The 25332-nt window shown below is 37.0% G+C and overlaps 1 protein-coding gene across 5 annotated transcripts in view; it reads right to left on the minus strand.

The window, feature by feature from the left end:
* Positions 1-25332, minus strand: part of PREPL (prolyl endopeptidase like) — a 59889-nt gene that overhangs the window by 5684 nt on the left and 28873 nt on the right. For all 5 annotated transcript variants that reach the window (XM_030310515.1, XM_030310514.1, XM_030310517.2 and 2 more), the window contains 5 exons: positions 16707-16923; positions 15946-16131; positions 7378-7575; positions 4878-5053; positions 1897-2113 (listed from right to left, as the gene is read on the minus strand). In XM_030310515.1, the coding sequence (XP_030166375.1) occupies positions 1897-2113; positions 4878-5053; positions 7378-7575; positions 15946-16131; positions 16707-16923 (994 nt within the window). The remainder of the gene's footprint in view (positions 1-1896; positions 2114-4877; positions 5054-7377; positions 7576-15945; positions 16132-16706; positions 16924-25332) is intronic.

A 25332-nucleotide genomic window follows, 5' to 3' on the forward strand; every position in this document is an offset into this window, starting at 1 on the left:
TTAGTAAAACAGCAGCTGCTTTTTTTCACCTAGCTTATAGTATTCTGTTAACATGCTTTTCAGCTTTCTCTTGTATTGGCATTAACCTAGTAGGCAAATGCAATTCCTTCCAGCTGCCTAGAATCTGAACTCCTTTTTTGCATTTAGACTATCCCTAACCTTATGAGGCAAAGCCTGCCTCTCACTACGGAGGTACTAAATGCCCCGTATTCCCTTTCTTAGTTTCCCCTGCAGTTGTGGAGTATAACTACATGGCCTGGGTCTACCAAATCAGACATAATGCGCTCCAAACTTTGAATGGCAAGTTAGTGACTCAAAGAAGTAGGGACCATAGAGAATTTCCTCTGGCAAACGTGCCACATTTATATTGAGATTTTAGAAGCAGCACTGGCAGTATGAGGGGACTTGTACGCAGCAGTGATAGCTTCACTGGGGCAGTTTTATGGTGTATTTTGGACATGTTTCTGGCTGTGTAGCCTCTAAGACTGGTACTATACCTGCTCCTCCCCACTACCTTTTAAAAAATCCCTTTTCTGCTTAAAGTAGAGCTGGTATTTGGTACTTCTAATTAAAACTATGAATTCTCTATTGTTGGATACTTACAGGTTGACTCTAATGAGCAACGTGGGATGAATATTCATATACTTTTTGATTATTTCCTTTCTAATTTCTAAAAGTCACAGACCAGTTGTATTTTCTTTATATTGTAAATAGCTTTGCTATTATTATCTTTGTATATAGATCTCCCCCCTCTATATTTAGCATTTCTACTTAAAAAAGTAGATTTACAGATGAGGATTATTTAACACTTATTTACAAGTCCACAGTGTATATACCCCCATCCTCAAAATAAAAAAAACCTGAAAATAATATGCTCTCTCCATCCCAGTCATTATTTTCTAGAGTACCTAACCAGAAGCACAGTGATGAAGGTGAAATGAGCTGCTTTAATAGAACGTCATAATTTTGGACACCAGGAAGACTATACAGTTGCCCCTTGAGTGACATAGGTTCGAACTATGCAAGTCCACTTACATCTGGATTTTTTCAATAGATATACACACAGTACTGTACATTTTTTTCTCTTCCTTATGATCTTAATAACATTTTCTTATCTCTAACTTATTGTAAGAACATAGTATGTGATACATAGAATATACAAAACATGTTAATCGACTGCTTACGTTATTGGTAAAGTTTCTGCTCAACAGGAGGCTATTTGCAGTTAAGTTTTTGGGGAGTCCAAAGTTTATCATGGGTTTCTGACTGCACGGGGATGGGGATGGGTCTGTGCCCCTGGCCCCATGTTGTTCAAAGGTCAACTGTAGAGACTTTTAAGAATAAAGCAAGATATTTCAATCAAAGTACAGAAAAACTACCCCTTAAAGACCTTTAAGAATGGAGTATCTAAAAAACAGAGAGCCCCTACATCCAGGACTAAAAGGTTGATGGGCAGCACAGGCAACGGATTTCATGAATTCCAGAGTCACAGTGTGCTCTGCCTGAGTCCCTGGAACTGGTGAGTCATATATCCTTTGCCTCTTTTCTACCAACTCTACATGTTCTTAAAAATAAGAAATGGTCAATGAGGATAGCCATTAATATTCTTCAGTAGAAATTCTCAATGATTAATAAAGAACACTGTCCAGGAAGAAGGGATAAATAAAGGATAAGCAGTTAGATTAAGTTTAGAAGTTCTCCCAGAGCTACAATTCTGTGTTTAAAATTTTAAAGTTTTGTTATACTCCCTATGCTAGTAAATATGTTAGCAACTTCTTTAAAAATATTTGAGAGAGAGAGAGAAATGTGAAAAGATATAACAAATATTTTTTATAGAGCATCCTAGGGCTTTCCCACTTTCCCACTTTGTAAATAGAAGAGACAAAGTATACTCACCTCCAAAGTCACAGCTCTTAGGAGCTCTGGATTAGAATTACACAATGCTCCCACAAGCACCCCTCCAGCACTGAAAGCAGTCAAGGCTGTTAGACTTGGCTGAGAAAAGCCTTGGCCATGAAGCGTCTTAATGCAAGCCTCTAAGTCAGCAAGGCCATTGAGTTTTTTAGTTAGACGGCCATCAGCGTGCCATTGGAGGCCTAACTCACCACCACCCCTGAAATTAAAGGGCAAAAAAATTTTTTAGTGGGAAAAAAATATTAATGATATATTTCAGGGTCAGCAAACAATAGCCGGTGGGCAACAACCACCTGGAGGCCTATTTTTTTTTTTTTTTTAAATGGCGTTAGAGCTAAGAATGGTTTATTTTTAAAGGTTGGGAGAAAAAACAATAACAAAAAACAATGAGGAATATACAACAGAGACCATAGGTGGCCTACAAAGCCTGAAATATTTACTATTTAGTTTTTCAGAGAAAGGGTTTGTGAATCCCTGATAAGAGACAGTCAAAAATGGGTTCAACAAATATGTTTTTATAAAAAAATAAGAGTCATTTGTCATTTTCTCTTTTCCGCTCACTCATTCACTCATTCATTCATTCAAAGTAAGCTCTATGCCCAACATGAGGCTTAAACTCATGACCCAAGGATCAATAAACTCAGCATGCTCTAAACCAGTCAGGTCTCCCTCAACAAATATGTTTTGAGTTGCTGCTTCTGCTTCTCAGGTATTGTGCTAAATGCTGGCCTTAAAAATATAAAAAAGCAAAAGGTCCTCAGATGACTGTACACCCAGAGCTGAGAATCATTAGGTTAAATGATACAAGATTACAAATAAACTTTCTTAAAAAAAATTTTTTTAATGTTTACTTATTTTTGAGAGACAGAGCACAAGTGGGGGAGGGGCGGAGAGAGAGGGAGACACAGAATCTGAAGCAGGCTCCAGGCTCTGAGCACAGAGCCCGACACGGGGCTCGAAGCCCACAAACCGTGAAATCATGACCTGAGCCGAAGTCAGACACTTAACTGACTGAACCACCCAGGCGCCCCACAAATAAACTTTCTTAAAAAAAAAAATCTACACACACACACACGCAAAAATCTCCTGCCTGAAGATCATAATTTTGGGGGGAAAGAAAACAGCTGCCAAGCATGTGGTTGCTGCTTTCACACAAGTGTACTGCAGGTTATCACAGAAACAGTAGAAAGAACAGCCACTTATTAGGTTAGGGGTATATACTTCTTAAATGCTTAAGAAGGAGAGGATACCTAATCTGAGTCTTGGAGGAAGAATATGAAAATATGAGACGCACAAAGAAAGGGAAAACATCAAGACACAGCATGTGCAAAGGCAGAGAGGAGAAAGTGTCATCTGAAAGGATGTAACAGGGCTGGAGTGCAGGGTGTGTCTGGGCAGTAATGAAAGATCTCACTACAGAGATAAGCCAGATCATTAGGATGTTAAATACTATAAGTAAGGAGTTTGGATTTTATTTTGGAGATAGGGAGATGGAGAAGGATTTTAAACAGAAACATAAAATATTATTTGTGTCTTGAAAACAGCTAAAATAAAATGAAGTCAGAGTACACAGACTGGTACATGAATTCTAAAAATCTGGTGCAACCACAAAGGAAACAATCAACAAAACTAAAAGGCAACTGATGGAATGGGATACTTGCAAATCACATATCGGATAAAGGGCTAGTATCCAAAACCTATGAAGAACTCACAAAACTCCACACCCGAAAAGCAAATAAGGCAGTGAAGAAATGGGCAGAAGACATGAATAGATACTTTTCTAAAGAAAACATCCAGATGGCCAACAGGCACATGAAAACATGCTCAACATCATTCCTCATTAGGGAAATACAAATCAAAACCACACTGAGATACCACCTCACGCCAGAGTGGCTAAAATGAACAAATCAGGAGACTATAGATGCTGGCGAGGATGTGGAGAAACGGGAACCCTCTTGCACGGTTGGTGGGAATGCAAGCTGGTGCAGCTGCTCTGGAAAACAGTGTGGAGGTTCCTCAAAAAATTAAAAATAGATCTATCCTATGACCCAGCAATAGCACTGTTAGGAATTTACCCAAGGGATATAGGAGTGCTGATGCATAGGGGCACTTGTACCCCAATGTTTACAGCAGCACTTTCAACAATAGCCAAATTATGGAAACAGCCTAAATGTCTATCAACTGACAAAGAAAGAAGATAATGGTTTATATATATACAATGGAATACTATTTGGCAATGAGAAAGAATGAAATCTGGCCATTTGTTGCAACATGGATGGAACTGGAGAGTATTATGCTAAGTGAAAAAAAAGTCAGGCAGAGAAAGACAGATACCATATGTTTTCACTGATATGTGGATCCTGAGAAACTTAACAGAAGACCATGGGGGAGAGGAAGGGGGGAAAAAGTTACAGAGAGGGAGGGAGGCAAACCATAAGAGACTCTTGGATATTGAGAACAAAGTGAGGGTTGATGGGGGGTGGGGGAGAGGGGAGAGGGGTGATGGGCATTGAGGAGGGCACCTTTTGGGATGAGCACTGGGTAAACCAATTTGACAATAAATTATATATAAAAAAAAAAAGAAAAAGAATAGCTCATTCATAGACTTAATTTCAAAATGTGTTAAATACTTGCTATTCTAAAGTGATCATCAAAGCTGTCGCTTGTTTTACTGTTATTTACCATATACCTACTGCTTTGCTTTCAGGTCTCATTTTTGCCCAAAGTAAAGAGGTCTCAATAGAATTAAAAAAAAAAAAAAAAAAATCTGGTGCAAGATCCTAAAAAATCTACCCTTTTGCTTTCTGGATTAACTAGTCTGTTAAATCAGCTTCTATCAGCACATGTTTAGGAATACATAAATTCAATAACACAAATGAGAAAATAAACTTTCCTCCCTGATATAGCATTGTTCTGGACATCTGTCACAACACTCATGTGCCAGGTAAAATGTGTTGACTCACCGAACGTGGCAATATGCTAATATCCATCCATCATCCACCAACACCCGTCTTTCAGGTCTGAAATTCATTTTTAAGTCCATTCCGTAAGCTCCATATACATGTACCAGGAGAGGTTTCTTCTGCAAGTCCTCAGAATCCGTTTTGTGGAAAATAGTCATTGGCACTGATTTTCCATCCTGGAAATGAAGAGTTACTACGTAATGTAAATAAAAGTTTTTTAAAACAGTTTATCCCTAATTTTATGCATTGCTTACTGATGTTGAATACAAACTTCATTTAATTGAGACAACGGAGGGGCTCCTGGCTGGCTCACTCGGTGGAGCATGTGACTCTTAAGAGTTGTGAGTTCAAGCCTCACACTGGGTATAGAAATTACTTAAAAAAAAAAAAAAAAAGGACAACAGAGTTATGGTTAAGGTCTTTAAAAATACATCATGGTTCATCCCCATTTTTAGCTATTCTGCTGACCCATAATGCTAACTAGAAAAGAGCAGCAAAACTCAGGCTTGAAAACATTTTATGAAATGCAGCTTTCCAAGACAGTGAAGTGATTTTAAAGAGTTCTTTACTACCTACTATTACTGTAATTTTTTTCTTTCAAGATTAAGTCAAAATATAGCTACCAAAATTAGACGTACTAGCATAATTTCCCCACACCTATGGCTAGATACTGACATTTCACATCTTTGCGTATTTACAAATAGGCTGACTAAAGAAGTTTTAACTGCTCAATTTTCTGTCCTCTATAGGCAGAATCCTCAACCATTAAGCGCCAGAATTTCACTTAGTTTCACTGTTCTTTCCACTTAGGATATGATAACTACAACATTTTGATGGATTGGTATATGGTATAGTTACACATTTCTAAAGCAAAACAAAGCCTAAAAATATATATTTTTTTCTTTTCTTTTTGAGTGTAAGAGGGGGAGGGGCAGAGAGAGAGACAGGAACAGGATGTGAAGCCAGCTCTGTGCTGGGAGTGGAGGACCTGATATGGGGCTTGAACTAACGAACCGTGAGATCATTACCTAACCTGAATTCGGATGCTCAACTGACTGAGCTCAACCGACTGCGCCCCTGTAAACATATTCTGTTGACAAAAAACCAAACACAAAAATCTGAAAAGTGATACAATAAATGGTAAACAATAATTATATCTAAGAGGTACAGCAAATGGGACTGAAAAGTAGTCATCTAAACTTTGTACATTCTGCATTTTTGTATTTATTCTAAGAAATGTGTATTGCTCTTGTATTATTAAAAAAATACACTTAAAGATTTAAAAGAAAATCAACGAAGAAAAAAATTCATAAAGACAAAAAGGCTGTGTCATAATTCATTACCAACACATATGAAATTATCTGATGTTTGATAGGTCAAGGTCTGAAAATTCCTTAAATCCAAAGACCACAGTTTATTAATTTGTTCCCCACTTGCACAAATTTTCTTTTATACTTTTCACTCTGCCCTCAGTCTTACCTTTTACTCTACGCTTTGGCCATATTGTCCTCCTTTACTTAAAAAAAAATTTATTTAAGTAATCTCTACACCCAACATGTGGCTTGAGCTCACAACCCTGAGATCAAAAGTTGCATCCTCTTGCAACTGAGTCAACCAGGCACCCCTTCCTTTCTACTTCTTGAAAGCACCATTTCTCCCTCAATTCAGGCCTCTACACAAATGTATTCCTCCTGCCCCTTTTCTAGTTAGATTCTTAATCATCCTTGAGGTTTTACCTGAGACATCACTTTCTCAGAAGCCTTCAGTGATCCCTCCAGCCTAGGTAAGGTCCCTGTGCCATGTTTCCACTGTACTCAACATGGCCTCCTTTGCAGCAGTCAGTACATTAGCACTTACTCCTTCAACATCAATCATCTTCCCTACTAGATTCAAGCACTCTAGTCAACTGCTTACCACCTTCACAATTTTTTGCCATTACCTAGAAACCAACTTTGACAATTTCTTTAAGTCAACTTTCAAAATTCAAATTCAGGGCGCCTGGGTGGCGCAGTCGGTTAAGCGTCCGACTTCAGCCAGGTCACGATCTCGCGGTCCGTGAGTTCGAGCCCCGCGTCAGGCTCTGGGCTGATGGCTCGGAGCCTGGAGCCTGTTTCCGATTCTGTGTCTCTCTCTCTCTCTGCCCCTCCCCCGTTCATGCTCTGTCTCTCTCTGTCCCAAAAATAAATAAACGTTGAAAAAAAAAATTAAAACAAAACAAAACAAAATTCAAATTCAAAATTCAAATATTAACAAGCCTTGATGAAATCAATGACTTGACATGCTAGCTATAAATTTTCTAAGCCATGTTAAAATAAATACGGGAGTATTTAAAAAAAAAAAAAATCCATGGATCCCTTAAAATCATTTGGGTCTTACTGTGGTATGTGAGATTCACTTCAGAAACCCATGCTAATGTAACACCAGCAGCAACTGCACAATGCTTGACAAGTAGTATGAATGCAGTAGATGGGGGCTCAGAGTTGGGATTACAAAGACTTACCTTACTTTTGGCTTCTAGACGTAAAACACGACTAGTCTTTGTGATTGGGTCTTCGTGCCCAGTTTCCTCAAACAGTTTGCCTTCTGCAAATTTGTATGTGTAGTATTTTGGGGGACGTATTGGAGAGCAAAGCTGGAAGGGGCAGTTCTTTGGGTCTGAATTGGTATCCATTATGAATCCACAGGCCCAAGGAGGAAGCTAAAGAAATAAAAGTTATTTTTACTCTTTATCTACACACTAAGTATCATTAATTAAATTTGAGTCAGCTACAAACAAGATGATGTGGACATCAAGTTTACTTTTATCCATTATAAGTAATTCCTCATTTAACTATTATTTCAGCACAACAGAATATATTTCAAGTAACAAATGAACAGGACTCCACATTAATGACCAATAAAATAAGGAAAAATTATAGGAAAATGGTTTATCATGACTCTGGATTTATACAGAATCTCCTTTAATAAAGCCATTTATTTTGGGTATAAACTTGGGAAGTGAATAGTAAAATGGTTACGAATGAGAGCAAATCAAATAATAATTCCAGAACCCGGCAACATCTCCAGATCTCCGTTCTCAGAGAACATGAAATCTCGCTCAGGTGTTTTTTTAATGATTTACCCACCAGTCCTTCCCCTGCGGCCTAGACAGCCACAGTGGTGACAGTTATCATGCCAGGGCTACAAACTCACTCAGCAGCACTAAAGCATTTACAATTTGTTTCTAACTTCAGCCCCCAGGCTAACTGTTGTGCAGAACAAAACCTTTCCTGGCACATACACTCTGAGAAACTCACAGCTATTATGATTAGGATTCTTCACTTTAAGAAAAAAGGAAAGGAATCAAAATTTATTCTCTCAGAGCAGCAGGGTCCAGTTTCAAGCCTGCCACTAACATCCCTCTTACACCTTTCAAAGAATTGTGGTAAGCAGGCTGGCAGAATATAAGAAATGGTACCGAGAGTCAGAACATTAAAAGAAAATTGCCTTTCCTTTCCCGAGTAATTGTAGAAAGAAAATCAGAGGTCTTGGCACAGCAATGTCACGGGTTGGCATTATTCAAAAAGGGTAGGTGGGGGCTGTGTGCATAAAGAGTGCATCATCTGACCTGTAGAAACTACAGCCAGAGTTTATGTTTACAGAGCATATGTCTTACTATTAGTCCAAAGAATCTATCTTCCTGAAACACTCCAAGGATATATATTCAAAATATCTCTCAAAGAGAGTTCCTAATTTATTGTCCTCAGACTGAGGATTATGTTCAAGGATAATCTGTCTACTTAAGTGAAAGCCATAAAACGGAAAGAAGCATGTGGCACATCAAAGTTGTGAAGTCTGGAAGCATAAATGGGAGTAAATGGAGACCTTGCTGGGAAAAACCACCACCGCTTCTCACTACTCATGTTGTAACCAGGTCTTAGAAAGAGGGTACATGATGCCTAAGTCCACAGAGGCACAAATTTTTCTGTCCTTTGGTGAAACTTTAAAAGAGTTTCCATGTGCCCCATGTGGTAAGTGGTCATAGTTTCAAACCAAGTGGTTCCAATAAATAACTCTTTTGGGTGTATTTCTTAAAGTACTGGGACCAAGGGTAAAGTTTTACCATAACAAAAACTGTTCTAGTTTGTCTAGTTCTAGTTGTCCAGAAATAAATGTTAACCATCTCAAGGATATCTTAAACCGCATTTCCTATTGAGAAACCTGCAGTACTATCTGGGTATGTTAATGGACAGCACCCAAGAATAATGATAAATTGGGTAGGTGATATGCAGATATTTCTTTGATACACGAAAGAAACAGGTTCAGCGCTAGCATCCTACCAGCAATCGTAGTCATCTATCTCACTGAAAGAAAACTGGCCCAAGTGTGCAAATGCCTCCATGTGAACTGATATTAGTACAAAGCAAAAAATCTCCCCAAGATTTGCTTAAATTAAGTATCATAACCAATTAAATTATCATAGCTTCTTTTTGCAAAAAAAAATTACCAGGAAAAACTGGTAATATGATGACCAAAGATAGGAGGCAAATATATTAAGGATTTTACATTTCTGTTGCCCAGATGGAGTTTAAAAAGATCTTTTAGTGAAGTGCCTACTAGGCAGAGATGTTACATACAGGAATATTTTATAATATAGTCTGGATTAAAGATTTTGTCCTTTGTGTATGCCATTGTCCCTGCATATTAATCAGTATTATCCAGTTCATGAAAGGCTCTGATCTATAAAATTTTCTTTAAGTAGAACCTAATATATAATGTAGTATTGATTCTATGTGTTGATGACTCAAAACACTGTAACAAAGCCCAAAAGGGTCAGGGAATAAAGAGAGGATATAGAATAAATTACAGATATGATGTTCCACTGGAGACATTTCTGGAAGCATCAGGCCCTGGAGAACAGAAGACATTATACTGCAGGACACTACAGGACCTCTACTTCATAAAGCCATTACCCTCAAGAGCAAGAGACGTAGTTGACTTTCCTCACACAGAAATAGGCATAGAAACTTAGACAAAATGAGAAGACACGCTTTGTCTCAAATGAACAAAAAGCCAGAGATTTAAGTGAAACATAGAAGTAATATGCCTGATGAAGAATTTAAAGCAATGATCGTAAGGATACTCGCCAGACTTGAGAAAAGAATGGTGGACATCGGTGAAAACTATTAGCACAGATAAGGAATAATATACCAGAGATAAAGGGTTCAATAAACAAAATGAGAAACGTGCTTGATACAATGAATAGCAGGCTGGAAGCAGAGGAACGAATTAATTACCTAGAAGACAGAGTAATGGAAAGTAATCAAGCTGAACAAAAGAGAGAAAAAAGAATTATGGAAAACGAGAATGGACTTAGGGAACTCAGTGACTCCAATCAAACATAATAACAGTTGTATTCTAGGAGTCCCATAAGAAGATAAAGAAAAGGGGGCAGAGAATTTGAGAAATAATAGATGAAAACTTACCTAATCTGGAGAAGGAAAGAGAAAGAAATCCAGATCCAGGATGCACAGAGAACCACCACCCCCTCCCCGGATAAAAATCAACAAAAGCAGATCCATAGCAAGGCATATTGTAATTAAAATGGCAGAATATAGTGATAAAGAAAAAATATTAAAAGTAGCAAGTCAAGGGGTGCCTGGGTGGTTCAGTCAGTTAAGCGTATGACTTCAGCTCAGGTCATCATCTCATGGTTTGTGGGTTCAAGCTGCACATCAGGCTCTGTGCTGACAGCACAGAGCTTGGAGCCTGCTTTGGATTCTGTGTCTCCCTCTCTCTCTCCTCATTCCCCACTTGCACTCTGTCTCTCTCTCAAAAATAAACAAACATTAAAAATAAATGAATGAGGGGCGCCTGGGTGGCGCAGTCGGTTAAGCGTCCGACTTCAGCCAGGTCACGATCTCGCGGTCCGGGAGTTCGAGCCCCGCGTCGGGCTCTGGGCTGATGGCTCAGAGCCTGGAGCCTGTTTCCGATTCTGTGTCTCCCTCTCTCTCTGCCCCTCCCCCGTTCATGCTCTGTCTCTCTCTGTCCCAAAAATAAATAAACGTTGAAAAAAAAAATTAAAAAAAAAAATAAATGAATGAATGAATGAATGAATGTAGCCAAGACAAAAGAAGACAGTTATATACAGAGGAAACCCCATAAGGCTATCAGTGGTTTTTTCAGCGAAACTGTCCAAGCCAGAAAGGAGTGGCATGATGTATTCAAAATGCTGAATAGGAAAAACTTGTATCCAAGAATACTATATCCAGGAAGGCTATCACTCAGTATAGGAGATACAAAGAGTTTCCCAAATAAAAACTAAAAGAGTTCATGACCATAAAACCAGCCCTGCAAGAAATATTAAAGGGGATTCTGAGTGAAAAGGAAAGACCAAAAAAAGATAGTATGAAGCTAGGAAACACAAAACCAGTAAAAATAAATATTTCTGTAAAGAATCAGTCAAGTAACTCACAAAATAAAACAATGTAGAATATGGCACCATATATCTAAAACTTGGGGAGGGGAGGAGTAAAGAACTGGTTCAAACTTAAACGACAATCAAATTAATATAGACTTCTGCTATAAGCAGAAGAGGCTATATAAAAACCTAATAGTAACCACAAATCAAAAACTAATAAATATGCAAAGAATAAAGAAGAAAGAAATCCAAATATATCACTAAAGAAAACCAGCAAACCCTGAAAGAAAGAGAAGAAAGTATCAGAGAAAAACTTCGGAAATAACTACAAAACAAGTAAAAATGGCAATAAATACATATCAACAATTACTTTAAAACTAGATGGATTAAATGCTCTAATCAAAAGACACAGGGTGACAGAATGAATAAAAACCAGGACCCATCCATATGCTACCTACAGGAAACTCATTTTAGATCTAAAAACACCTGCAGATTGAAAGTGAGGGAATGGAGAAACACTGATCATGCAAATGGATATCAAAGAAAAGCTGGAGTAGCAATATTAGTATCAGACAAAATAGATTTTAAAACAAAGATTGTAACAAGAGACAAAGAGGGACACCATATAATCATAAAGGGAAAAATACGGGAAGATATAATAATTATAAAATGTATGCATCCAACACAGGAGCACCCAAATACATAAAACAGTTAGTAAGAAACATAAAGGAACTAACTGGTAATAATTAACAACAGTAGGGCACTTTCACACCGCACTTACATCAATAGACAGATCAACTAAACAGAAAATCAACAAGGAAACAATGGCTTTGAATGATGCACTGGATTAGATGGATTTAACAGACAGATCTATTCAGAACATTCCATCCTAAAACAGAATACACATTTTTTTCAAGTGCACATGGAACATTCTCCAGAACAGATCACTTATTAGGCTACAAAACAAGCCTCAACAAATTTTAAAAGATCAAAGTCATACCATGCATCTTTTCTGACTGTAACACTATGAAACTAAAAGAAAAAAATCTGTAAGAAAAAAATATGGAAACACTACAAATACATGGAGGTTAAATAACATGCTCCTAAACAATGGGTCAACCAGGAAATAAAAGAAATAAAAAAAGTACATGGCAACAAATGAAAATGAAAACACAATGGTTCAAAACCTTTGGGATGCAGCAAAAGTGGTTCTAAGAGGGAAATTTACAGCAATATAGGCCAACTGTAAGAAGAAATATCTCAAATAAACAACCTAACCTTACACCTAAAGGAGCTAGAAAAAGAACAAACAAAACCTAATTACCAGCAGAAGGAAGGAAATAATAAAGATTAGAGCAGAAATAAGCGATACAGAAACCAAACAACTACAATAGAACAGATCAGTGAAACAAGGAGCTGGTTCTTTGGAAAAAAAAAAAAAAATCAATAAAGTTGATAAACCTCTAGCCAGACTTCTCAAGAAAAAAAAGAGAAAGGACCCAACTAAATAAAATTACAAATGAGGAGAAATAACAACAAACACCATAGAAACACAAATAATAAAAGAATATTATGAAAAATTATGTCAAAAAATTGGACAACCTAGAAGAAATGGAAAAATTCCTAGAAATATACAACTTACTGAAACTGTAACAGAAATAAAAAAATTTGAACAGACTGATAACCAGCAATGAAATTGAATCAGGAATTAAAAAAACAAAAGGCCAGAAGCAGAGAGCTTCACAGATGAATTCCACCAAACATATGAAGAACAGTTAATGCCTATTCTTAAACTATTCCAAAAAAAAAATAGAAAAGAAAACTTCTAAATTCATTCTATGAGGACAGCATTATTCAGATACCAAAATCAAACAAAGACACCATAAAAAGAGACCTACAGGCCAAAATCCCTGATGAACACAGATGCAAAAATCCTCAACAAAATACTAGCAAACCGAATCCAACAATACATTAAAAACATCATTCACCATGACCAAGTGGGACTTATTCCTGGGTTGCAAGAGTGGTTCAATATTCACAAATCAATCAACGTGATATACCACATCAGTAAGAAAAAGGATAAGAACCATATGATCATTTTAGTAGATGCAGAAAAAGCATTTGACAAAGTAAATTGTCCATTTATGATTAAAAAAAAAAACCTCAACAAAGTAGGTTTAGAAGGAACTTAGCTCTACATAATAAAGGCCCTTTATTAAAAACCCACAGCTAACATCATCCTAAATGCGGAAAAACTGAGAGCCTTTCCTTAAGATCAGGAACAAGATAAGGATGTTCACTCTGACCACTTTTATTCAACAGAGTTCTAGAAGTCCTAGCCACAACAATCAGGTAACAAAAAGAAATAAAAGGCATCCAAATCAGTAAGGAAAAAGGAAAATTTTCACTATTTGCACATGACATGATACTATAAATATAAAACTTGAAAGACTCCACCAAAAAACTGCTGGAACTAGTAAATGAACTCAGTAAAGTTGCAGGATACAATATCAATCTACAGAAATCTGTTGCATTTGTATACACCAATAATGAAGCAGCAGAAAGAGAAATTTAGAAAACAATCCAATTTACAATTACACCCAAAATAATAAGATACCTAGGAATAAACCTAAAGAGGTAAAACATCTAGACTCTGAAAACTCTAAATTATAACACTGATGAAAGAAATTAGAGATGACACAAATGGAAAGACATTTCATGCTCATGGATCGGAAAAAAAAATATTGTTGAAATGTCTATACTACCAAAGCAATCTACACATTTAATGCAATCCCTATCAAAATACTAACAGCATTTTTCACAAAACTAGAACAAACAATCCTAAAATTTGTATGGAGCCACAAATGACTCCAAATAGCCAAAGCTATCTTGAAGAAGAAAAGGAAAGCTGGAGGCATCACAGTTCTGGATTTCAAGTTATATCACAAAGCTGTAGTGATCTAAACAGTAGGTACTGGCACAAAAATAGATACACAGATCAACAGAACAGAAAAGAAAAACCAGAAATAAACCCACAACTATATGGTAAATTAATGTTTGACAAAGCAGGAAGTGATATCCAATGGGAAAAAGACAGTCTTTTCAACAAATGGTGCTGGGAAAACATGCAAAAGAATGAAACCGGACCACTTTCTTATACCATATACAAAAACAAATTCAAAATTGATTAAAGACCTAAATGTGAGACGTGAAACCATAGATATTCTAGAAGAGAGCACAGGAGTTAATTTCTCTGACACTGGCCATAGCAACTTTTTTCTAGACAAGGGAAGGGAAAGAAAAAGCAAAAATAAACCAAAGGAAACAACAAACTAAAAGGCAACCTACAGAATGGGAGATGATATCTGCAAATGATATATCCGATAAAGGGTTAGTATCTAAAATATATAAAGAAAATGGGGAGCCGAGGTGGTTCAGTCAGTCAAGTGTCTGACTCTTGATTTTGGCTTAGGTAGTGATCTTGCAGTTGTGACACTGACCCCTATGTTGGGCTCTGCTGAGCAAGGAACCTGGTTGGGATTCTCTCTCTCCCCCTCTCTCTGCCCTTCCCTATGCTCAAACTAAATCTTAAAATAAATAAACTTAAAAAAGAAAAAAGGTAATGATTTCAATTATTTGGGATAAAATTTAACCAAACAAGATGCTCAAATGGCATTTCTCTCTCCATTTTGGCTAGGTCCTCAAACTAGGTATAAGTGGTCAACTGGTTTAACAACTCTTTCCATATCAAGTAAAATGGAGGCCTTTCCCGTTCCCTTCAACACCTGTTTTCTAACCTACATGTTTTTTAAATTTTTTTTGTTAATGTTTATTTATCTTTGACAGAGAGAGACAGAGTATGAGCGGGGGAGGGGCAGAGAGAGAGGGAGACACAGAATCCGAAGCAGGCTCCAGGCTCTGAGCCGTCAGCACAGAGCCCGATGTGGGCCTCCAACTCACAGACCATGAGATCATGACCTGAGCCGAAGTTGGATGCTCAACTGACTGAGCCACCCAGGCGCCCCTAACCTACATGTCAATGCTGCTTTAAAATGGGGTTGTAAGGCTGGCGTTCACCAATTTTAAGAAGTTCACTTGTGGAGGCAGATTATCTTTTCCGGCAGCCACAGGCAATATCAGCAAGTCAGCCTGCCAGGCAGATGTGCCACCATTCACAGCTGTGCTGCAGTGGAGACCACGGCCACCCCTTACTGAAAGAGACCAAAGGTTTCTTGGTCCCCTCCGCAACCCCCACAGGTAAGAAAACGAACAAAAAGAAGAGGGTATTTCTGCAAAGGCAGAAATATGGTGGGCATGCCTCCTATCCCCACGGGGGGGTGTGGGATGGGAGCAGCAGCAGTGGGTCAGGCTCTAGCCGGCAAGTTGGCCTGAGTGATTAGTATACGTAAAGTTGCAGAGATGGATGATATATAGCGATAGGTGGAAAGAGGAATGTGACACTGAACTCTACTTCTGAAGTTCATATTTTAAGTAAAACTTTACTAAAAGTGAGGTCCTCCAAGTAATTTTAAAATAAACCCCCTAAACATGAAAAGACCCAGTATGCCAAGTTTCATTGAAATTGAATTCCACTCAAGAAACAGTATGTTGCTATCACTCAAAATGTGATGTTCTGTTACACTGAACTGGACGTAGAATTAAACTTACCTTCAGAGACCGAACCGAGTCATCAGCCAGACCAATCACATTAACGTAAAGTAGATTGCTGTGCTTCAGGAATAGAACGCAGTGGTCCTTAAACATGTCCAAGTCTACAACTTTGGTATTTCTCTTCATTGTGAAAAATAAATCCCAATTCATAATGGCAGGGGTATCAGCTGCTGTTCTCATGAGCTGTGTGGAACAAAGTCAGAAGAGATCCAGGTAACAAAATGTGATAACCACGGCATCCAGAAGAGCCAAAGAACACATCAGGGCTGCAGTGTGACCATCACTGTGTGAAGGAGCCTGCTGTGTGGTGAGATAGCATGGCCTACTGCTTAGCTCACAACAAACCAATGGATGTTCGAGTGAAGGCATTTGCTAGCCAGCTAACTGTGGATGCACTAAGGAGCCTGGCTGGGACCAGCAGAACTGCCTAGCTGAGATCAATACCAAATTGCTAAGTTATAAGGTCATGAATTTATATAAGTCTGTTCTTTTAAATCATTAAGTTTGGCTTTCATAAATGATATAATCAGGATAAAGTAGGTTTCATTTGCTAATCTTTTAGGCATAATTACAAAGTGTAGAGACATTATATCTAAGGGAAGAGAAACGGGATTGGTTATGCATGGAAAGGTAGCATCAATTTCTACAGTTTACCAAAAGTCTACGAAAACAGTTAACTCTTAGCGTAAAGAATGTTGTTGATGGAAGTGTGATACTTTTGAACAGACCACATAGGGACAAGGAGAATCCAGGATTACCTTGAATTCTGTAGGCTCGCCAACATTAGTGAGAATGTATAATTCGTCATCTCTGTGTTCAACGTAGTAAAGGACGCCATGTATTCGCTTCTGGATAAGTACTGGTGGGTCCCAAGGGCTTAGGCCATCTATCAACCACACTTCAGAAGTAGTCTTGTTCATAATGTTTATGGTGAGGAAACGACTGTCTTTTGTAAGATAAAGGAAAACAAAATAGCTGCGTGCACACACACACACACGCACGCAGAAAGAGACCGAGAGAGAGAGACCGAGAGAGAGAGAGAGAGAGAGAGAGAGAGAAATCCAGTAAATTTCAGTGGCATGTTACTTTGTTAATGCCAGTATTTCACTGCCTGCTATACATATGTTGATTTATAATGCAGACAGAAAATAACTCCTTAGTGAACACTGCTTGTAAAATAAAAAAAATAAAAAAAAACTATTATTTTTCTCATTTCCCCCATGGAAGTATTCAAAGGAATTTCTTCTCTAACATTTTATTATGAACATTTTCAAAACTACAGAAGTTGAACATGTCAGGTGAATACCCATACACCCACCACTGAAATTCAATTATTACCAATGATTTGCTTATACTTCCTTTATTACATTATTTGTGCATCCATCAATCCATCTTTTTCTAAATGCATTTTCAGGTACACAAAAGGTATCCTCTCTCACTTAATCACGTTAATAGATTATAGACTTTTTAGTGGGAAGAGGAAATAAATTTCCTAGAGGAGATATGTAATTGTAGGAAAGAAGAGGGACACAGAATTTACTTTGTTCTTCCTCTGTATGCTCCCCTCCCCCCAGTTTTATAACAAAACAAAATAGAAATAACAGAAACACAAACAGGAAGAAAAAATGCTTGCAATCTCAACACATTTTAAAAATTAATGTTAACTGTTTTAATTTTTTCTATTTTTCCTTCTTTATTTGTATTTCATGCATGTGTTTCATTTTTTTAAAGTTTATTTAAATATTTATTTTGTGAGAAAGAGAGAGAGGATGTGCACGACTGGTGGAGGGGCAGAGAGGGGGAGAGACAGAATCCCAAGCAGGCTTCACATGGAGCCCAATGTGGGGCTCGATCTCATGACCGTGAGATCATGACCTGAGCAGAAACCAACAGTCAGATGCTTAACCAAATGAACCACCCAGGCACCTCAATATGTGTTTTTTGTTTGTTTTACTATTTTTTTAAATGTTTATTTATTTTGAGAGAATGTGCACACCAGTGGAGGAGAGGCAGAGAGAAAGAGAAGGGTGAGAATTCTAAGCAGGCTCTGAGCTATCAGTGCAGAGCCTAATAGGGGGCTCAGTCTCACAAACCATGAGACTGAGCTGAAATCAAGAGTTGGATGCTTAATTGACTGAGCCACGCAGACACCCTTGTGTTTCATTTTTAAATTAAAAAACGGCTGACTTTGGCTCAGGTCATAATCTCATGCTTTGTGAGTTTGGGCCCCACATCAGGCTCTCCACTATCTGCAGAGCCCACTTCTGATCCTGCCTCCCTTTCTCCATGCACCTTCCCCGCTCAAGTGTGCGCACATGCTCTCTCAAAAATAAACATTAAAAAAAATTTTAAAAACTTTAAATTACTGAAGTACAGTTGATATATAATGTTATACTAGTTCAGATACACAATATAGTGATCACAGAACTCTACCCATTACTTAATGTTCATCACAGCAATGCAGTCATCATCTGTCACCATACAACATTATTACAATATTATTGACTATATTTCCTATGTTGTACTTTTCAGCTCCAGGACTTCTATAAAACACAGATGCAATTTTGGATTCTGCATTTGTGACTTCACATAATATTAGTATTCCCCCCACGTTAATTACAATCTTTTATGGTCATTTTAAAAAATGTTTCTTTATTTTGAGAGACAGTATGTGCACACGAGTAGGGGAGGGGCAGACAGAAGGAGAGAATCCCAGACTCCATGCTGTCAGCACAGAGCCTGACGTGAAGCTAGATCTCACAAACCATGAAGACTGGAAATCAAGAGTTGAAATCAAGAGTTGAAAAAACCAAAATTAAGAATTGAACACTTAACTGAATGAACCACCCAGGTGCCCCGTGATCATTATTTTTAATGGCTACCTAATATTCTATTAGGTTGAATTATTATAATTCTTAAAACTTAAGATTTTAATGTTTCATTGTAATAAAGAATATAATAGGGAACGTATTCATGAAGACAGTTCCCCCTTCCTGACCTTTACAATTATTTCCCTATGATAAATACTTACCCATTCCTTAGGAATGGAAATATGAATTTAATAATAAGCAGTATCTTTTTTTAATCTTTTTTTTTTAATGTTTATTTTTGAGAGGGAGAGACAGAGCACAAGCAGGGGAGGGGCAGAGAGAGAGGGAGACACAGAATTTGAAGCAGGCTCCAGGCTCTGAGATGTCAGCACAAACCCAGATGTGGGGCTTGAACCCGCAACCATGAGATCATGACCTGAACTGAAGTTGGAAGCTTAACCAACTGAGCCACCCAGGTGCCCCTGTTTTGGAAATATTTCAACCAAGTCGAATGAAGTACTTACTACTGGCATCTAGGTTTTCTGGATAGTTTTATTTTTATCAATTGATTCTTTAAATCTTTTAGGAATGTATGCTGATGTATGAAGTGATGAAAATTATTTTTCTACAGTATTAAAAAATTATACCTGTTTTTTATTGGTCTGTGATGCCTTTTACATAATTTTTTATATATATAAATTTTTGAGTTATCTCTTCTGATCTCTATTATTTGTCTATCGGGTTGTATTAACTACTGTAGCTTAATGTGTTTTAATACATGGTTTTAGGACAAATTCCTTACTCTAGTTTGCTATTTTCAATGCTATCTTTGCTATTTTCAATATTTTACTTTTATCTATTTATTTTTGTTTGATGATGACACAGGTAACCAAAAGATAAATTACTTGGTCAACTACTTGGCAGATATTTGGTTACAGGAAAGTCAGAATACAACTGGTTCTACAGAAACAGGTTTCTTAGAAAGAGAAGACAAGTCATGGTAACCACAGAGCAAAAATGTACAACAGATATACAAAAGAAAAGAGAAGGGACTCAAATCAGAACACTATGGAAAATCATAAATTCACAAAGGAAGATAGTGAGAGAGGAAGGAACACGGGAGCTACAAAATAACCAGAAAACATCAATAAGATGGCATTAATAAGTACTCACCTATGAATAATTACTCTAAATGTAAATGGATTAAACTCTCCAATGAAATGGCACAGAGTGGCTGAATGGATAGAAAGGAAGACCCAACTATATACTGCCTATGAGATTCACTTCAGCTTCAAGGACACATACAGGCTCAAGATGAGGGGATGTAAAAAGAAATTTCATGTAAGTGGAAACCAATCGAGCACAGGAGTAGCTATACTAATATCAAAGAAAATACACTTTAACTCAAAAGTTGTAACAGATAAAGGCAGCCATTATATAATGATAAATGGGTCAGTTAATTAAGAGGATATAACAGTTGTAACTATATACAGACATACCTTGGAGATATGGGTAGGTTCCAGAACCACTGATAAAAGTGAGTCAAATGAATTTTTTGGTTTTCCAGTGCAGATAAAAGTTATGTTCACACTATATTGTAAACTGTTAAGTGTGTTACAGCATTATGTCTAAAAGCACAATGTACATACCTTAATAAAAAATACTTTATTGCTAAAAAATGCTAACCATTATCTTAACTTTCAGGGAGTTGTAATCACTGATCACAGATCACCATAAACAAATAACAATGAAAAAGTTGGAAATGGTGTGATAATTACCAAAATGTAACAAACACATGAAGTGAGCAAGTGCTGTTGAAAAATGGTGCCAATAGACCTGCTTCAATATGTTAAAAAAACGCAGTCCGCGAAGTGCAATAAAACAAGGTATGCCTGTATGCACTCAACATCAGAGCACCTAAATATATTAAGCAAATACCAACAGATTCGAAGGGAAAAACAGACAACACCACCACAATAATAGTAGGGGATGTTAATACCTCACTTTCAGCAATGGAGAGATTATTCAGGCAGAAAATCAGTAAAAAAAATTGGGTGTGGACTCTATGTATACTTTAGACAAAATGGATGAAACAGACATATGTAGACCATTCCATTCAACAGCAGCTGAATACATTCTTCTCAAGTGCACAAGGAACATTCTTGTGTAGGTAGATCATAGGTTAAGTCATAAGACAAGTATTAAAAAATTTGAGAAGACTGAAATCATACCAAGTATTTTTTCCAATCAAAACAGTAACTAGTAAGAAGAAAACTGGAAAATTCACAAATATATGGAAATAATATACCGCTAAATAAGCAATGGGTCAAAAAAATCAAAATCAAAAATATCTTGAAAAAATTAAAGTAGAAATAGAACATACTAAAACTTAAGGGATACATAAAAGTACTTCTACGAGGGAAGTTTATGGGATACGTGTTTACATTAAAAGTATCTCAAATAGGGGTGCCTGGCTGGCTTAGTCGGTAGAGCATGCAACTCTTAATCTCAGGGTCATGAGTTCAAGCCCCACGATGGGTGCATAGTCTACATAAAAAAATAAAAAGGGGCTCCTGGGTGGCTCAGTTAAGCATCTGACTCTTGATTTTGGCTCAGGTCATGATCTCACAGTTTGAATTTGAGCCCTGAGTTGGACTCTGTGCTGACAGTGTGTGCTTGGGATTCTTTACCTCCTTTTCTTTCTGCCCTTCCCCCACGAACATGTGCACCCACGCACTCTCTCTCAAATAATAAACTTAAAAAAAGAGGAAAAAAAGAACTATCTCAAATAACGTACATTACACCTCAAAAAATTAGAAAAAGAAAAAATAAGCCTAATGTTAGAAGAAGGAAGGAAATAATAAAGATCAAGGAAAAATAAATTAAGGAGACCAGAAAAACAATAGAAAAGATCAACAAAACTAAGAGCTGCTTTTTGAAAAGATAAAACTGACAAACTTTTTTTTTTTTTTTAAATTTTTTTTTTCAACGTTTATTTTTTTGTGACAGAGAGAGACAGAGCATGAACGGGGGAGGGGCAGAGAGAGAGGGAGACACAGAATCAGAAACAGGCTCCAGGCTCCGAGCCATCAGCCCAGAGCCCGACGCGGGGCTCGAACTCACGGACCGCGAGATCGTGACCTGGCTGAAGTCGGACGCTTAACCGACTGCGCCACCCAGGCGCCCCAAAACTGACAAACTTTTAGTGAAATTAAGAAAAAAAAAAAAAAGAGGATTCAAAATCGGGAAGGAAAAAGGATGCATTACATCTGATACTGTAGACACACAAAAAAGTATAAAGTTACTATGAAAATTATATGCCAGCAAATTAAATAATCTAGGAGAAATGAGTAAATTCCTAGAAACATACAACCTACGAAGACTGAATCATGAAGAAATAGAAAATCTGAACAGACCAATACAGTAAGGTAGAGTTGATTACCAATCAGTAATCAACAATTTCTCAGCAAAGAAAAAAGCCCAGGACGAGATGGACTCACTGGTAAAATCTACCAAATATTTGAAGAATTTGCAGCAATCCTTTCAAATTCTTCCCAAAAAACTGAAGAGAAGGGAACACTTCTAAACTCATTTTATTAGGCTGGTAGTACCCAATACAAAAGCCAGATAAGGACACTACCAGAAAACTATCCAATATCCACAGTGAATATGATACAAAAATACTCAACAAAATGCTAGCAAACTTAATTCAGCAGGCACATTAAAAAGATTATTCATCATTATCAAGTAGGATTAATCCGAGATATAAAAATGGTTCAACATATGCAAATCAATAAATGTAATACATTAATAGAAGGAAAGCTAAAAATCACATGATCATCTTTATAAAAAGCATCTGACAGAGTTCAACATCCATTCATGATACAGACTCTCAACAATTGGATATAAAATGAATGTTACTCAACATTATAAAGGCCATATATGACAAGTCCACAGCTAACATCACATTGAGTGGTGAAAAGCTGGAAGGTTTTCCTCTAAGATCAGTGGATGACCACTCTTACTACTCCTAATCAACACAGTACTGTCAGTGTTGATTTTATATATAGGAAACATTAAATGTTCCACCAAAACACTGTTAGAATTAATCAATGAATTCAGTAAAGTTGCAAGATGTAAAATCAAGATAAGGAAATCAGTTGTTTTGATACACTAACAATGAAATATCTGAAAAACACACAAAACAATCCCATTTAAAACAGCATCAAAACTAAACACAGTACTTAGGAATATATTTAATCAAGGAGGGAAAAAGATGTGTACATTGAAAACTTAAGACTTTGATGAAAGAAAATAAAGACAACACAATAAATGGAAAGATACGCCATATTCATGATTTGGAAGAATGACTATCATTAAGATGTCCACACTACTCAAAGCCATCTATACAATGAATGCAATCCATATCAAAATTCTAATGTCATTTTTTAACAGAAAAACAATTCCAAAATTTGTATAGAGCCACAAAATATCTAGAGTAGCCTGAAAAAGAAGAACAAAGCAAAATGCATCACTTTTTGATCTCAAACTGTATTACAAAGCTATAATAATCAGAACAGTATGGTACTGGCATAAAAATAGACATGCATGGGGGCGCCTGGGTGACTTAGTTGGTTAAGCATCGGACTTCGGCTCAGGTAATGATCTCGAGTTCCAGCCCCGCATCAGGCTCTGTGCTGACAGCTCAGAGCCTGAAGCCTGCTTCAGATTCTGTGTCTCCCTGCTTCTCTCTCTGCCCTCCCCTGCTCGCGCTCTGTCTCTCTCTCAAAAATAAACATTAAAAAAAAAAAAAAATCCGACATGCAGATCACAGAAACAGAACCGAGAGTACAGAAACAAACCACTGAGTATATGGCCAACTGATATTTGATAAGGGAACCAAGAATACTCAAAAGGGAAAGGAAAATCTCTTCAATAAATTGTGCTGGGAAAATTGGATAATCACATGCTATTGAAATTGCTATGCTAATGAAATTGAACTCCAATATTACTCTACTCACAAAAATTAACCTGAAATGGATTAAAAGACCTAAACATAAGACCTGAAACCATAAAATTCCTAGAAGAAAACATAAGGAAAAAGCTCCCTGACATAGGTCTTGGCAATTATTTTTTATGACACCAGAAGTATAAATAGATAAATAAGTGGGACTATATCAACCTAAAAAGCTTCTACATAGCAAAAGAAACAATCAACAAAATGAAAAGGCAATCAATGGAGTGGGATAAAGTATTCCCAAACCATTTATCTGATGATGGGTTAACAGCCAAAATATATAAGGAACTCCTACAACTCAAAAGCATAGCAAACAAACAAAAAATCCGATTTAAAAATGGACAGAAGACCTGAACAGACATTTTTCCTAAGACATACAAATGGTCAACAGATACATAAAAAGATGCTCAACGTCACTAATCCTAAGGCAAAGGCAAATAAAAACCATGGTATCACTTCACATCTGTTAGAATGGCTATTATCAAAAAGACAAGTGGTAACAAATGTTAGGATATAGAGAAAAGGAAACCCTTGTGTACTGTTGGTGGGAATGTAAACTAATAATAGCTATTATGGACAAAAAAATGTAGGGTCCTCAAAAAATTAAAAAATGAACTACCATATGATTCAATGATTCTACTTCTGAGCACATATCTATAGGAAGTGGGATCTGGATCACAAAGGGACATCTGCACTCCCAAGTTCATTGTAGTATGAACAACAGCCAAGATACAGAAACAACATACATGTCCACTGATGAATAAATAAAGAATACACACACACACTGGAGTATTGTTCAGCCACAAAAAAAGGGAACTCCTGCCATTTGTAAAAACGAGGATGCAACTTGAGGGCATTCTGCTAATAAGTCAGACGGAAAAAGACTAATACTGTATGATATCATTTACATGTGGAATCTATAAAAGCCAAACTTACAGAAACAGAGTAGTAGAATGGTGGTTGTCAGGGGATGAGACCTGGGTGAAATGGGGACATAATGGAAAAAGGGTACATACTTTCAGTTATATAAGATGAACAAGCTTTGAGGATCGGGTGCCCAGCATGATGACTACAGTTAACAATACAGTATTAACATACTTGAAAATTGCCTCGACAGTATATTTTAAATGTTACCACCATACACACAAAAAAGTGGTAATTTGTGAGGTGATTGAGATATTAACTAAACTTCTTTTGTTATTCATTTTGTAACAGGTATATGTACCAAATCACCACATACATCTTAAACTTAACATGTTATATATATATATATGTCAATTATATTTTAGTAAAGCTGAAAAAAGTAAATCTTAAAAAAAAATGCATGTGTGCATTGACAAAAAAAACTCTAGAATGATACCAAATAACTTTCCATTCAGAAAGAGAGAGAAGACAAGGAATGTAAAGAACTAAGGGCAATCTGTTTTCCCATCCAACTTTTATTACAAAATTTTTAATTGTTATTTTAGAAAGAGAGTGTGCAAATGCGGGAGAGGGGCAGAGGGGCAGAGGGAGAAAGAGAGAGAATCTCAAGCAGGCTCCACGCTCAGTGCAGTG

This window comes from Lynx canadensis, chromosome A3 (genome assembly GCF_007474595.2).
Source record: "Lynx canadensis isolate LIC74 chromosome A3, mLynCan4.pri.v2, whole genome shotgun sequence".
NCBI lineage: Eukaryota > Metazoa > Chordata > Mammalia > Carnivora > Felidae > Lynx > Lynx canadensis.